Here is a 14801-nt window from a genome sequence, read left to right on the forward strand (position 1 = left end):
AACACACTCTTGGAATACAGTTTAAAGAGAAAAAAAAAAACTGTCTGAGTTTTTTTGTCTTCTTAAAGACAAAGAAGAAGCTTCCATCAACCAGAAATAAAACAAATTCTCATCTATGATTTGTCACCCATCACTGCAAAGTTTCTAGTCAATGGTGATGTGACCACAGGTCTATGAGCCCTCCCCTGAAACCCTTGGATCTAGATGTGCTTTAGAATTCAGGATTTCTTGAATTTGGGGGGTGAATACAGTGCATATAGTTTTCATATATCATATATTAAAGACACTTTAACATTTTTTTGAAATAACATGTATGCATATATCAACTAAAATAAATAGCCCTGTCAGTCTGGATCAGAGTTCTGCCACCAAATGAGTTTAGTACAAGACAGGTTTTACTGCCAAATGAGTTAGGAAAAATTTTTTTCAGTTCTCAAAATATTTTAGATTTTAGGGGTGCCTGGGTAGCTCAGCTGGTTGGGCCTCTGACTCTTGGTTTCAGCTCAGGCTGTGATCTCAGGATCATGGGATCGAGCCCCGAGTTGGGCTCTGTGCTCAGCAGGGAGTCTGCTTCTTTCTCTCTCCCTCTCCAGCTCCTCTCCCAGTGTGTATGAGCACTCTCTCTAAGAAATAAATCCTTAAAAAATATATTTTAGATTTCAGAATTGTTAAGAGATTACGGACTACAGAGAAAACATGTCTCTCAGTAAAATTTTTGAAAAGATCTGGAAGTTTTATAATTCTACTTTTCTCATCACAGGTACAAAATAAAATGTAAAAAAATATTAATGACCTAGGAAACAAACTGAGGGTTGCTGGAGGGCAGAGGGTGTGATAGGGTAACTGGGTGATGGACATTAAGGAGGGCACATAATGTAATGAGCACTGAGTATTCTATAAGACTGATGAATCACTGAACTCTACCTCTGAAGCTAATAATACACTATATGTTAATTACTTAAATTTAAATTAAAATAAAACCCAAAAAACATAACTAAAGGATAAAGAACAATAAAAACCCACCTTAATAAGTGCAACATTACCAATCCCATCAATCCTTCTGGTTGCCACTTTTGATTCTGTCCTCTTTTCTCCCCAGGTTATGAGTTTTCTGAATTTTGTGTTTGACTTCTATTTTTCATAATGGTTCAACTAGATATGTATAGATCCTTAAATAACATATTTTTAAATTTTACATGCTTTTGAATTAGCTTTGTATCAACAGCATACTGTACATACTCTTCTGACACTTGCTGTTTATCCAATTCTGTGTTCCTGGCCTCCCTACATACTGATACACACAAGTGCAGTTTTTTCCATTTCTGTTATTCATTCTATAGATACACCACAATTTATTTACCATTCTTTTGTCCGATGGATATTAGTTGCTTACATTATATTGTTTATTATGTTTTGCTATTACAAACAATGGGATTATGAACTTCCTTATATATGCAAGAATTTCTTTAGGTTATATACCTAAGAGTAGAATTACTGAATGTGAGGGGAGGCACATCTTCAACTTTATAAGGTAAAATCAAATTGTGGTAAAAAATGATGGTTGCCGAGGCACCTGGGTGGTTCAGGTAGTTAAGCATCTGACTCTAGGTTTCGGCTCTGGTCATGATCTCAGGGTTGTGGGATGGAGACTCTCACTGGGCTCCAAGCTCAGCACTGAGTCTGCTTGAGATTCCTTTCCCCATCCTCTTCCTCTTCTTTTCCTCCCCCCACTCCTGCTTATGTGTGCTTTCTCTCAAATACATAAATAAATAAATCCTTTTTTTTTTTTATTAATCAACGAAATGTTTTCATCAAGCCTCAATGAAAACCTCCAAATCATCTCCATTTTACCCATTAAAACATTAAGGAAACAGTTCTCCGGGAAAACTCTTACTCATCTGCAAAGGGTGACTACAAAAGTAAATGGAGATTATTGTAGTAGTATTTGTAATAGTTAAAAAAAAAAAAAAAAAAGACAACAAAAAAAACCTAAACATCCATAATAGGGGACTGGATAAATAACATCAGGTATATTGATATGATACACTACTGAAAACAGTAGTTGAAAGAAATTAAAATATGCCTAATAAACAGACTACACATTTTTAACGGATATACATGAATAGGAAGGATACACATTAATAACAGTGGTTGCTACTGGGAAAGAACAAGGACCAAAGGCCTGGGTGGCAGGTGAAGAAATAGGGGTAGGGTAGGTCCTGGTCTGGAGGTGTGGAGGTCGAAGTCATTACTCGTTTTCTTTGTACAAAGGCCTGAACTTCCATTTAAACATTGGTGAAATGGACACAATTCTTTGCACCCTGCTGAAGCCTCTTTAGAATGACTCTAAGGGAATAATAAAGGTATAGATGGACAAAGGGAAAGGGGGAGGAAAAGGCAGGTGAGATATGTCAACAGAATTTTGGAAAACGGATAGCAGGAAATCAGGTAGTAACTGACTCAGCAGGGAAAAGCTGAAGTCTGAGGCTACAGAGGGAAAAGCCAAAAATCTGGCCAGTGAGTACTGCAAAACGCTCAAGAGGGCAGTGATTAAAGGTCCAGGAATCACTGCACACAGGGGCAAGGCACGGGAATGAAAATAGGAGAACTTGTTGGAAGTGTGAGCCAGAAGTTAGACCCCTCAGGTCTCCTTTCTGTCCCCAAACAATCAGGCAATATCCACCTCTAGCCTCAGAAAAAAAATAGGAGATTTAATTCTGGTTGTACTGTACCAGAGAGGGTCCAGAATAGAAGATACCAGCTCAAGGAACGAGGGAGGATGTGAGATGCCTTGCTCTAAAAAGGACCAGTAAGTCAAAGATGACATAAAAAAGAGTGACACCATCGGCTGGCTCCCTTTTCCAATCTGGCTCCCAAAGGTCTCTGCACGCTGGCAGCCCTGCAACCTCACCAGGAGCCTGCTCTCAGCTTGCTAGCAAGAAAGGAAAGGATTTCTCTTCCCAGAAAAAGTGACCAGCCTAAGAGGAAAGACCTTCTGGCAGATAATTGGGGATTCAAAAAAGAAAACAAAAAAAAGGGATCTGGGTCTCCCTTCTCCATCACATCCAACAACAGTGCCTGCAAGCACAGAATCTGCCAGTTCTCTCACCCTGAACGACCTATCAAGGGCCACCAGATAGCACAACTGTCAGATTAAACAGCAACCAAAACCAAAAGACGTGAAAGGAAACCGAGATAATGAAGATTTCACAGTAAATGTTCTCAAAGCGATAGCCCCAAAACAAAAAGTACAGAATATTATTTTAAAAAATAATAATAAATAAAGGAACATCAGTGAATGTGAGCAATCCGCTAGAAACACAAAATGATACAAAACAAAACTCCCAGAAACAACAACAAATAGGTAATATTCCAAAGAACTGACTCAGAAGAAAAAGAAAATAGGATGCATTAAGAAAGTCCCACAACATGAGAAGCATGGATGGCTCAGTCGGTTAAGCTGCTGCCTTCGCCTCAGGTCACGATCCCAGGGTCCTGGGATCAAGTCCTGCTTCTGGCTCCTTGCTCATCGGGGAGCCTGCTTCTCTGCCTCTGCCCGCCACTCTGCCTGCGTTTGTGCTCTCTCTCTCTGACAAATACATAAAATCTTTAAAAAAAAGAAAGTCTCACAACAAACAGAAGTTCTAAGAAAACAGAAAAGGCCAAAATACAAGATGTTTTCCCAAAATGAAAGACTTGAGTTTCCAGATTCAATAAGGCAAAATGCCCTCACAATGAATGAAAAAGACCCATTCCACAGCACTGCACCATGAAATTTCAGAAAGAGAATTGAAAAAGAGATCCTAAAATCTTCCATTCAGAGAGAACATTTCACAAAGGAATCAAAATGGCATCACACTTCTCAAGAGCAGTTTCGGAGAATGTAGTTTTTTGTTGTTTGTTTGTTTTTTTTTTTTAATTTATTTATTTTAGAGAGAGAGTATGTGCCAGTGGGGATGGGGAGGGGCAGAAGGAGGGAGAGAGAGTTTCAAGCAGACTCCTCAATGGGCACAGAGTCCAAGGTGGGGCTCGATCTCATGACCCTGAGATCACGACCTGAGCCAAAGCAAGAGTCAGATGTTTAACTGACTGTACTACCCTGGCACCCCAGAATGTGTTAATTTTTAAAATTCTTTTTTTTTTTTTAAGGTTTATTTAAGTAATCTCTACACTCAACATGATGCTCAAGCCCATGCCCCCAAGACTGAGTCACACACTCTTCTGACTGGACAAGCCAGGCACCCTTCTTCTAAAATTCTTAAGTCAAACCAATAATCCAGTATGGAACACAGGATAAAGACATGTAACATTTCAAATAATTTACCTCCTAGAAGTAACTGGAGAATCTGTTCCACAAATAGTAACAACAATAAACAACAAACCAAACTAAACTAAAACAAAAATTAAATCGACACAAGATCTAGAAGAGAAACCTCATCACAAAAGATAGTTGAAAAGAACTCCCAAGGTGGTGATGAAGGGAAAGCCCATGAAAACTGACAGATGTATGTCTTTATTTATTTTTTTAAGATTTTATTTATTTATTTGACAGAGAGAGGTCACAAGTAGGCAGAGGAAGGCAGAGAGAGAGGAGGAAGCAGGCTCCCTGCTGAGCAGAGAGCCCGATGTGGGGCTCGATCCCAGGACCGAGACCATGACCCGAGCCGAAGGCAGAGGCTTAACCCACTGAGCCACCCAGGCGCCCCGACAGATGTATGTCAAACAGGGTAACCAACTCACCCCAATTTGTCTGGGACTTTGCTAGTTTTAGCACTAAAAGTTCTGTGCCCCAGGAAATTTCTCAGAACAGTTGCCCCCCTCCCCCACAAACAGACCAGGAGAAAGAACAGAAGAAAGGATGGCTCCCACATCAACCTTCAGAAGGAAGACTGAAACTGATGTGTCTGATCATATAAGCATTTTATCACCATTAACAGCATTAGCTTCATCTTTTCTGTTTGTAAACCATTTTGGTTTTTACTCATCTTTTTTGTTTTACTTAATTTTTAAGTGTGAAACACAGCATGGTTATAAAAGCCCAAACTACACAGAAGGTTATGTTCAGAGAACTGACACTGCCCTCATCCCTTCTCTTCCCACCTTACCCCCAACTGTGCACTCCACTCCTACCCACCTGCTGCTGGGTAACCAGTTTCATTAGTTTCTGGTTTCTTTTTGGGGTTCTTTTTGCACAGATGATTATATACACATCTATTTTATTTCTCCTTTGACAAACTGAATGCCATACACACTATTTTGCACTTGCTTTTTTCATATAACCATATATCCTTCAAATCACTCAATCATTTCATAGACAGTCTTCACTCATTCTCAGCTGCATAAAATTCCATGATGCAGATAGCAAAGTTTATTTACACACCCATTCACCCATGGACTGGCATTTAGGTGGCTTTTAACATTTCACAAATAAAAATACTGCCTTTTTTTTTTTTTTTTTAAAGATTTTATCTATTGGGGCGTCTGGGTTGCTCAGTCGTGAAGCTTCTGCCTGCGGCTTAGGTCCTGATCCCAGGGTCCTGGGATAGAGCCCCGCGTCAGTCTCCCTGCTCTACAGGAAGCCTGCTTCTCCCTCTCCCTGATGACCTGCGCAGAAGGCAGATGCTTGATGACTGAGCCATCCAGGTGCCCCAGAAATACTGTCTTGAATAACCTCATGAATCTGTACTTTTGTATTATTAAAGGTCCATCTTCAGGGTAAGTTCCTGCAGTAGAAAGGTGAAAGACGTCAAAGGTGAAATGCAAATGTTAATTTTGTTAACAATGCCAAATCCCCCTCAAAAAATGCTGCATGGATTTATATTCCTAACAGCAATATATTAGGAGTACCTGTTTTCCCAGACCCTTGAGAGAAAGTACTGTGACACTAGCAGAAAACTTTAAAGTATTTCAAATGACTAACATAAGCACACTGAAGGAGGGAAGGGGTGGACCTAGCCCAAAGTAACTTGTGAACACACTATTTTAACAATGTACACTGGGCTCAAGAACTAAATAAACCATAAACAGTGAGCCCTCCTTTTAATAGATTTGTTTTTCACCATGGAATGGGCCTGCAATTATGAAACCATTAAATGTTTATTCTGAACTGAGCAAATGATAAGATATAAAGTAAATGAGAGCCAGGATTTTCACCAGTTGGAGCAGCAAGTCATAAATCTGGAAAGGGGTAAAGCTCAGATGAAGCCTGCAGTTAAGAGACTGGAACTGAAGGTATTACTCTGAACCAATGTGTAAAGACAGACAACTACAAAAACAGACATAGATGTATACAGGTCCACTATTCTGAACGAAGAGGATCCTGAGTTCCCTGGCAATATGGCTGATTCCGAAGCTGGGGCTGGAAAATGTAAGCTAATAAGCCCAGACATCTCGCTGGGCCAGAAAGCAAAAAAGTAAAAAAAAAATGTGTGGAATGAGGGGGACCTGTCAGGACACAAAAGCCATGGTGAAGGGAGTCCCGCTGGCCACCTTTGCACAATTCATGCATTAAAGCTACTAACAGTAACAACTCAATAGTAAAGTCAGAACACACAAATCCATAATGAATAAACAAATGATGGAGAAAAGGCGGCTTTTCCTTACCGCAGAATGCCAATTAATAAATATCAAATGAATTTTTATATATGTATTTTAACATTTTATGTATTTGACAGAGAGAGAGATCACAACTAGGCAGAGAGGAAGGTGGGGGGGCAGGCTCCCTGCTGAGCAGAGCGCTGCCCAATGCAGGGCTCAATCTCAGGATCCTGAGATCATGACCTAAGCTGAAGGCAGAGGCTTAACTCACTAAGCCACCCAGGTACCCCAATGTCAAATGAATTTTAAAAATCACCACTTGACAACCATAAGAATAGAGATTGTTTCAGGCAGGACTCACACTCATCAGGGAATGCTAAAACTAGTGGATGAAAGTTTGATGAGTCTAATTATATAAACTCAATGTACCTCTTCACAAGATACTTATTTACGGTGTACAAAATGGCAGACACCACCTCAATCAAGTGACTGAATTATGAGAAATCAGACAAAAAGAGGTCATTTGTCTTCTAATGCACTCAGATGGACTTCTGAAATATTCCTGTCAAAAACTTATTACTTAAATCTAATAATGAAAAAACATCAGACAAACCCAGACTGGGGAGCTTTCTAGAAGTAAATGGCCCTTCTTCTGCCACTCCTGGTGCTGCTTGGGTGCTCGCTGGGGGAAGACCTGGGACACCTCTTTGGTCAAGTGACACCTGAGACTCCGGCACTCACCAGGACCACTGAAAAGCCCAAGGAATGGAGTCAAGACTGAGAACAACAATCCTATTAACTTCAAGGTGACAAGGCAGGATAGTTCTGTAGCGCAGTTTAAAAGGCACACACCACCACTCAGTAAACTCGTGAAAGCCCATTGTCAACGACAGGGTTTGCCTATGCAGATCAGGTTCCGATCTGATAGGCAGCCAATCTATGAGAGAGACACACCTGCACAGTTGGAAATGGAGGATGAAGATACAACTGATGTATTCCAGCAGCAGACAGGTGTCTACTAAGAAGGGAATGTGCTACTTTACTCTAAAACTCTGTTCCTGGGCACCTAGATGGCTCAGATGGTTGGGCATGTGCCTTCAACTCAGGTCATGATCTCCAGGTTCTGGGATTGAGGCCCACATGGGTCTCCAGGCTTAGCGAGGAGCCTGTTTCTCCCTCTCCCTCTTGTCTGTTTGTGCTATGTCTCTCTCCCTCTCAAATGAATATGTAAAATCTTCAAAACACAACAACAAAGAACTCTTCCTACAGACCAAGAAGACATTCTCAATGAGAAAGCCACAATTTGGGTCCACCATATCCTGACCACTACAGTATAGTTTTCTCGATTCTTTCATTGTCCCCTTCCCCATTCCTTATTATACATACAGTAACCATGTATGTGCACAAGCACATTATTGTTGTTGTTGCTTTTAACTAAATGGCTAATGGTTTATTTTGATCAACATAAAGTACAGATGGGATAGAGGAAAATACTGCTTCTGTGAGAAGACCCCCTTCTCCATTAGTAGCATGCTCATTCAGCCATTCAGCTCTTATCTTTATATTCCAGTAAGTTATTTTGCTCTGTTAAAACAACAAAAAAAAGAACATAAAAATCCTTGCACTCCTTGTTCAATTGTAGAATTTTAAATGTTTTTCACTTATCATTGTAAAACCAAGAACAATTTTATAACATTTCTGTACATAGCTGTTATATATGGCAATCTGTCTTTAAGCAGGGATAAATTACTCTAAAAGAAATGATTCCTAGATCATTTTCCCTTCAAGTCAAGCATTTTGTTGTTTTAAACTTCCTGTTAAAAAAAAAAAAAAAAAAAGTAAGTAGTCTGTACTAAAAAAATACAAAGGTCACCAAAGACAAAATTTGTGGGAACTTTTCCAGATTAAAGGAAATGAAAGAGACTTGACAAAAAAATTGCACCATGTGATCCAGGACTGGATGTGCCCTCAAACAGAATTTTATAATTAGCATTAGTAAAACAACAGGCAAAATTTGAATTAAGTATGCAGATTAGCCAACAAGCAGTACTTTATCAATGTTAATTGATTCTGATAACTGCAATGTGGTTATAGTAGGTATTTAGTAGGTATATTAGTAGGTTTTTAGTAGGTATTTAGAGAGAAAGGGACATTATGTCTGCATCTTACTCTGGTACAGAACAAAAATAATATGCAAAGAATGACAAAGCAAATATGATAATGTAAGAACTTATGCAGTTTTTTTTTTAAAGGATCAACTGAATACATTAAAGAAAAAAAAATATTTGAAAATCATTTCCACTTGCAATAGCAAAATTCAAAATTTAAAGAAACTTAAAAAATTTCAGAAGACAGGCAAGACATGAATGGAAACTATAAAACACTGCTAAAAAGAAAAAAAAAAAAAGAAGACGACCTAAATCAATGGAAAGACATACCATGTTCATGGATTAGGGGGAAAAAATCAATGTTAAAATGTTAATTTTCTGCAAACTGATTACTATAGAGTCATGCAACCCAAATAGGCATTGTTTTGGTAAAAACTGACAAGATGATTTTAAAGTTTATATGAAAACTTAAAGGACCAGGAACAGTCAAAACAATCTTGAAAAAGTTAGCAGACTCATGCTACTAACAACACCACATGATTTTGTGACTTATTAAAATCAAGAGGGTATGATATTGGTATAAAGATAAACAGACCAGTGCAACAGAGTACAAAAACATATCTACGTATACATAACTACGTATACGTATACGTATCTACGTATACAATTTTGGACAAAGGCACCAACAATATTCAATGGAGAAGGCAAGTCATTATATGAAGCTGAAACAACTAGATAAACAGAAACACAAACTTGAACCACTATCTCCAATTATACTCGACAATTAATTTGGATCACAAACCTCAATGTAAGAGCCAAAAATATAAAATTTCTAGAAGGAAATATAATACAGTATTTCTCCGTTGGGGCACCGGAGTGGCTCAGTTAGTTAAGTATCTAACTCTTGATCTCAGCTCAGGTCTTGATCTCAGGGTTCCTGCATTGGGCTACATGATGGGCATGAAGCCTATTTTAACTAATTAACTAATCAGTGTTACTGGACAGTTTTCTAAAAACATTAACTATGTATCTCTTAATGTGATAAAATTTTTCAAAACTGAAAACTTCTAGGGTTGCCTGGGTTGCTCAGTGGGTTGAGGCCTCTGCCTTCGGCTCAGGTCATAATCCTGGGGTCATAATTGAGCCCCATGTTGGGCTCTCTGCTCGGCGGGGAGCCTGTTTCCCACCACCCCCAGCTCTCTGCCTGCCTCTCTGCTTGCATGTGATCTCTGTCTGTTGAATAAATAAATGAAATCTTTAAAAAAAAGAAAAAGAAAACTTCTAATCACAGACACCGTAATAAAAATAAAAAGGCAGGGGCACCTGGGTGGCTCAGTGGTTTAAGCCTCTGCCTTCAGCTCAGGTCATGGTCTCAGGGTTCTGGGATCGAGCATTGCATCGGGCTCTCTGCTCAACCGAGAGCCTGCTTTGCCCCCCCCCCCACCGCCTACCTGTGATCTATGTCAAATAAATAAATAAAATCTTTAAAAAATAAATAAAAATGAAAGGCAGCCAACAAACTGGAAAAAAAAATATTTGCAATACATATATCTGACAAAGCACTTGTATCAAAAGTTAATTTTTTTAAAAAATTCTATAAAAAACAGACAAACTTTTAAAAAGATTGTATTTATTTTATTTATTTGAGAAAGAGAAAGAGTGAATGGGAGAGGGAGAGAGAGAGAGAGAATCTGAAGCAGACTCCGAACTGAGCTCAGAACCAGATGCAGGGCTTCATCCCATGACTGTGAGATCTCAAGATCTGAGCTGAAACCAAGAGCTAAACACCTTACTGACTGAGCCACCCAGATGCCTAGGGCAAACTATTCTTTTTTAAAAGGGGGAAGCTGCCATATTCTTCCCCAAACTAATCTATCCTTACACCGGAGGGAGAAGAGGAGCCCTGGTGACTGACAGTAGGGTATCAGACCCTGAGTGGAGCACAAAAGGTCTGCATGCACAAGGGTGGCATGGTGTTGAGTCGGAGCTCAAGGGTAAAATGCCCCAACAGGGAATGACAAGGGGCAGGGTACCAAAGCCAAGCTGGGTGAGGAGGGCATTTATATGAGAGCACTGGTGCAGGCAATCAGAGCCTGAAGCAGGTGAGGCAATCAACCCCAGGGAACCAGTCCAATACAGGGTGTTGGGAGTCCAAGAGGGATAAAGAGGACATCTTCGTCAGGGAAAGGCAGCAGTAGTGATGGGGGAGGAGATTAATTATATAAGAGGATGGGAGGACCAAACAAGTAAATATATTAAATAAAAGGAAAAACAGGAGCTAGATCTCTTACTGTTGGAGAAGGTAGTTACAAATATGGAAAAGGAGAAAACTTTAGAAAAGAACCCTCTGGGCTTGCATTAGAATTTGTGGTACTGGTGTAAACTCATGGCTTTTAACATGCTCAGATAGAGCTAAACATAAATATAGATGTAAATGCATATACATATATGTAGTAAATACACCCAAATTTTCCTTAGACTCTTGTCACTGGGAAGAACTGGTGTCAGAACACCCCAATAGCAGCAAGCACATCTAGCACCCAAATCATGGCTTCTGAATACTATTATATACTCAAAGAACCAGGGCTCCATGGAGGAATGACTAATACAAAGGGCTGGGACAAGGAAAGTACACAGTGAAGCTACATCACCTTTCTGGCAATAGCACTCCAAGAATAATGGGAATATGTCAAAGGGACATAGAAGCCAGATTGACAAAATCCCTAGCAGCCAAATTAGGAACAATCTGAACAGCTAAATAAATAATAGATTATAACACATTGAATAAAATAAAAAGCCACGATTTTATATAGATCTAAATAAACTGAAATTTAGAAGAAGAATGGGATATTAGAGGTCCCATTGGGAACAGAGTTTCATGGTGATTAAGCCTAGCAGATGATACCTTTCCCACTTTGGAAAAAAAGTCTGGCAGTTTCTCACAGAGCTAAACATGGATATCACCCAGCAATTCCACTCATAGGTATTTATCCTAGAGATAAAAACATTTTCACACTGAAACCTGTATATGAATTTTCAGTGTCTTTATATTTAATAGCCCCAAACTAATAACAACTCAAATGTTCCTCAATGGAGAATGGATATACAACCTGTGGTATACTCGTAAATTGGAATACCAGTTCAACAATAAAGGAAATGGTACTCATAAACACAACAACTTGGATGGATCCCAAGTACTATGATGAGTGAAAAACACCAGTCTCAAAAGGGAACACATTATATGATTCTATTGCATTCTGAAAAGTATAAAATTGTAATATAAGGCTATCCTAAACTATCCAGCAGATTAATTTTATATTGTCTTGTAACAAATTACCATGAAGTTAGTGGTTTAAAACAACACACATTTATTACTATCTCAAGTTTCCAGAGGTGAGGGATCTGAGCATGGTTTAGCTGGGTCATCTGCTCAGGGGCTCATTAAGTTTCAAATCAAAGTGTTAACCAAGCTGCTTTTCTTTTCTACAGCTCAGGGTTCTTTTCCAAGCTCACCGAGCTACTGGCGGGAAACAATCTCTTACGGTTGTAGGACTAACGTCAATTTCTTACTGACTGTCAGCTGGGGCCTGAAGTCACCTCCTAAGGCTCCCCATAGTTCTTGTGATATGGCCCTCTCACAATATGGCACCTTGCTTCTTCACAGTAAGCGAGAATTGCTCAATTATTCCATCTCAGACCTCCAAGTCCTCTTTTAAAGGGCTTGCCTGACTGGGTCAGGCCAACTCAAGATAATCCTTCTCTGAGTTAACTTAAAGTCATCTGACCAGGGATTTTAATTACACCTGTAAAATCTCTTTACTTTTGCCATATTCTATTGTGAGAAGCAAATGGAAGTTCTCACCCCCATGACAGATAAAGAGATAAAAGGAACAGGTTATCAGGGATCATCTTAGAATTCTGCTTAACATATCTAGCCTCCAGCCATCCCTCCAGCTGACCAGATACAGGAGAGCCCAGCCTAGATCACCTTAGATAATCTGACCCACGCCAGGCTAAAAAAATAGCCCATCCAACCAATTCTCACAAGGAACTGTGAATTAAGTATACAATTATTTTAAGGCACCAAGTTCTGGGATGATCTGTTATACAGTAAAAGCTAATGGATACAACACGGATGAAATACTTAGCCATATGGAATAATCAGGAGGGATTATTCAGGCAGGAATGAATCTACTGATGGGGCCAGTAATGCCACAAAGAAATGTGTGTGTACACACACACACACACATTTTTAATTTTTTTTTTTAAAGATTTTATTCACTTGAGAGGGAGAGAGAGTACAAGCAGGGGGGAGTACCAAGCAGAGGGAGAAGCAAACTCCCCGCTGAGCTGGGAGCCAAACACGGGGCTTGAGCCCAGGACCCCGAAAACATGACCTGAGCCAAAGGCAGACGCCTGACCATCTGAGCCACCCACAGACTCCCACACACGTACTTTTAATCTAAAACTAAATTAAACTTCCCCTATTTGATATATGGATTGACAGTGCTGCCCTTTCTCAATTCGTAGGTCAGTCCTACTTCACGTTCAGTATTCTGAAATTTACTTACTTGTTTTCAACATGTTTCACATGCCTTGTTAGATAAACAACTTTCTTATCTAATTTTAATCAGGCTTAAAAACATTACCATAAAGAAATGGTGGATCTGAGATAACACGAAAAATATGAGTGATGATGATGATACGAATACAAAGGACACAAAGAAAACAGCAGGGCTTTCGTTTTTACACCGAATATATAAACTCTTCATCAGGTATGTTACAAAGTAAAATCAATGATTATATAAGATCTGAATAGACCAAACTATTCAAAAGTAGGTAAGACTAACTGAAACATAATATATCCTCTATCATTAATACACTTTTGTTAAATTATTTTTAAAATAAACTATAATTTTTAAATATTTTTAAATTTCTGTTTTAGAGTATATTTCTCAGTGAACAAATTATAGAAAACTAAATGCTGACTTATATCGAGTTATAATGTATAAACAAGTGTAAAACTCAAAATATTTTTATTGCCATTAGGGAGATAATTTTTTTAAAGATTATATTTATTTATTTGAGAGAAGTGTGCATGTCCACATGCACGAGTAAAGAGAGGGACAGAGGGAGAAGAGAACCGAATCCCAAGCATATTCTGCAGAGTGCGGAGCCAAGCATGGGGCTCAATCCCACGACCCTAAGATCACCACCAGAGCCAAAACCAAGAGTCAGATGCCCAACCGAGATACCCAGATGCCCCAGGGGAATAATTCGTAAAATGTGAATCCCACTGCTGCTGGCATTGAAAAGCACTGCAGTGACATTATCAGAGTTGTGCTTTAGCATCATTCTAACAGCAGTCTGAACACTGCATCAGAGAGGCAGAGAATGTGAAAACCAGACAAATATTAAGAGACTAATGATGTAGTCAGGGCAGAAGTAATTACTGCCTGAGTAAGAATGTCAGAACTGTAAGGAAAAAGACTGTGATGAGCATTTAAGAAAGAATGAACGAAAAGAACACATAAAAGCTATTTTTGTAAAAGAAAGAAAAGGAAATTAAAAAACATATATATCTGTATAGCTTTATAGACACAGGAAGGATAAACACCATCTAACAGTCTTAAAACGCAAGACTCAAAAGGATATAGTTTCAAGTAATTTTATCTGCATTCCAGAACAAAGCTCAAAAATAGTGACGTAAGTACAAAAATATATAGAATCCAAAGTAAAATATAAATGTCTCTCATTCAATCAAAAATTAGGAATGCAAAGAACCAAAAAATTTAACCCATATTGACAAGAAAAATAAATAGAAAACAGATCGAAAACTGACACAGATGACAGAACTAGAAGAGGGTTTAAAAAGTTCTTGTATCTGGGGGTCCCTGGGTGGCTCAGTGGGTTAAGCATCTGTCTTCAGCTCAGGTCATGATCCCAGGGTCCTGGGATCGACCCCCACATAGGGCTCACTGCTCAGCGGGGAGCCTGCTTCCCTTCCCCTTCTCTCTCTGCCTGCCTCTCTGCCTGCTTGTGATCGCTCTCTCTCTGTCGAATAAATAAAAATAAAGTCTTCCAAAAAAAAAAAAAGTCTTGTATCTGTATTTCATGTGCTGAACACTGAACACATTAAGCAGAGACATGTAAAAT

At 39.1% G+C, this 14801-nt stretch overlaps 2 protein-coding genes across 6 annotated transcripts in view; one reads left to right on the forward strand and one right to left on the reverse strand.

Moving 5' to 3' along the window:
- The window catches only part of ASXL1 (ASXL transcriptional regulator 1), a 77283-nt gene that overhangs the window by 17025 nt on the left and 45457 nt on the right, over positions 1–14801 (reverse strand). The window lies entirely within an intron of this gene.
- On the forward strand, positions 6337–7619 carry LOC116868770 (small ubiquitin-related modifier 2-like). Its single transcript, XM_032859413.1, has 2 exons — positions 6337–6397; positions 7282–7619. Exons 1-2 carry the CDS (start codon positions 6337–6339, stop codon positions 7557–7559), a joined length of 339 nt encoding a protein of 112 aa, XP_032715304.1. The 3' UTR covers positions 7560–7619.

This window comes from Lontra canadensis, unplaced genomic scaffold, assembly GCF_010015895.1.
Source record: "Lontra canadensis isolate GAN:19392208 unplaced genomic scaffold, GSC_riverotter_1.0 scaffold16, whole genome shotgun sequence".
NCBI classification, from domain to species: domain Eukaryota; kingdom Metazoa; phylum Chordata; class Mammalia; order Carnivora; family Mustelidae; genus Lontra; species Lontra canadensis.

Bases quoted from the DNA above. Each gene is read 5' to 3' on its own strand.
- LOC116868770 (XM_032859413.1), top strand. From the start codon at position 6,337: ATGGCTGATTCCGAAGCTGGGGCTGGAAAATGTAAGCTAATAAGCCCA. The intron at 6,398-7,281 runs GCCAGAAAGCAA...GGCACTCACCAG, and splicing joins AAGCCCAGACATCTCGCTGG to GACCACTGAAAAGCCCAAGG.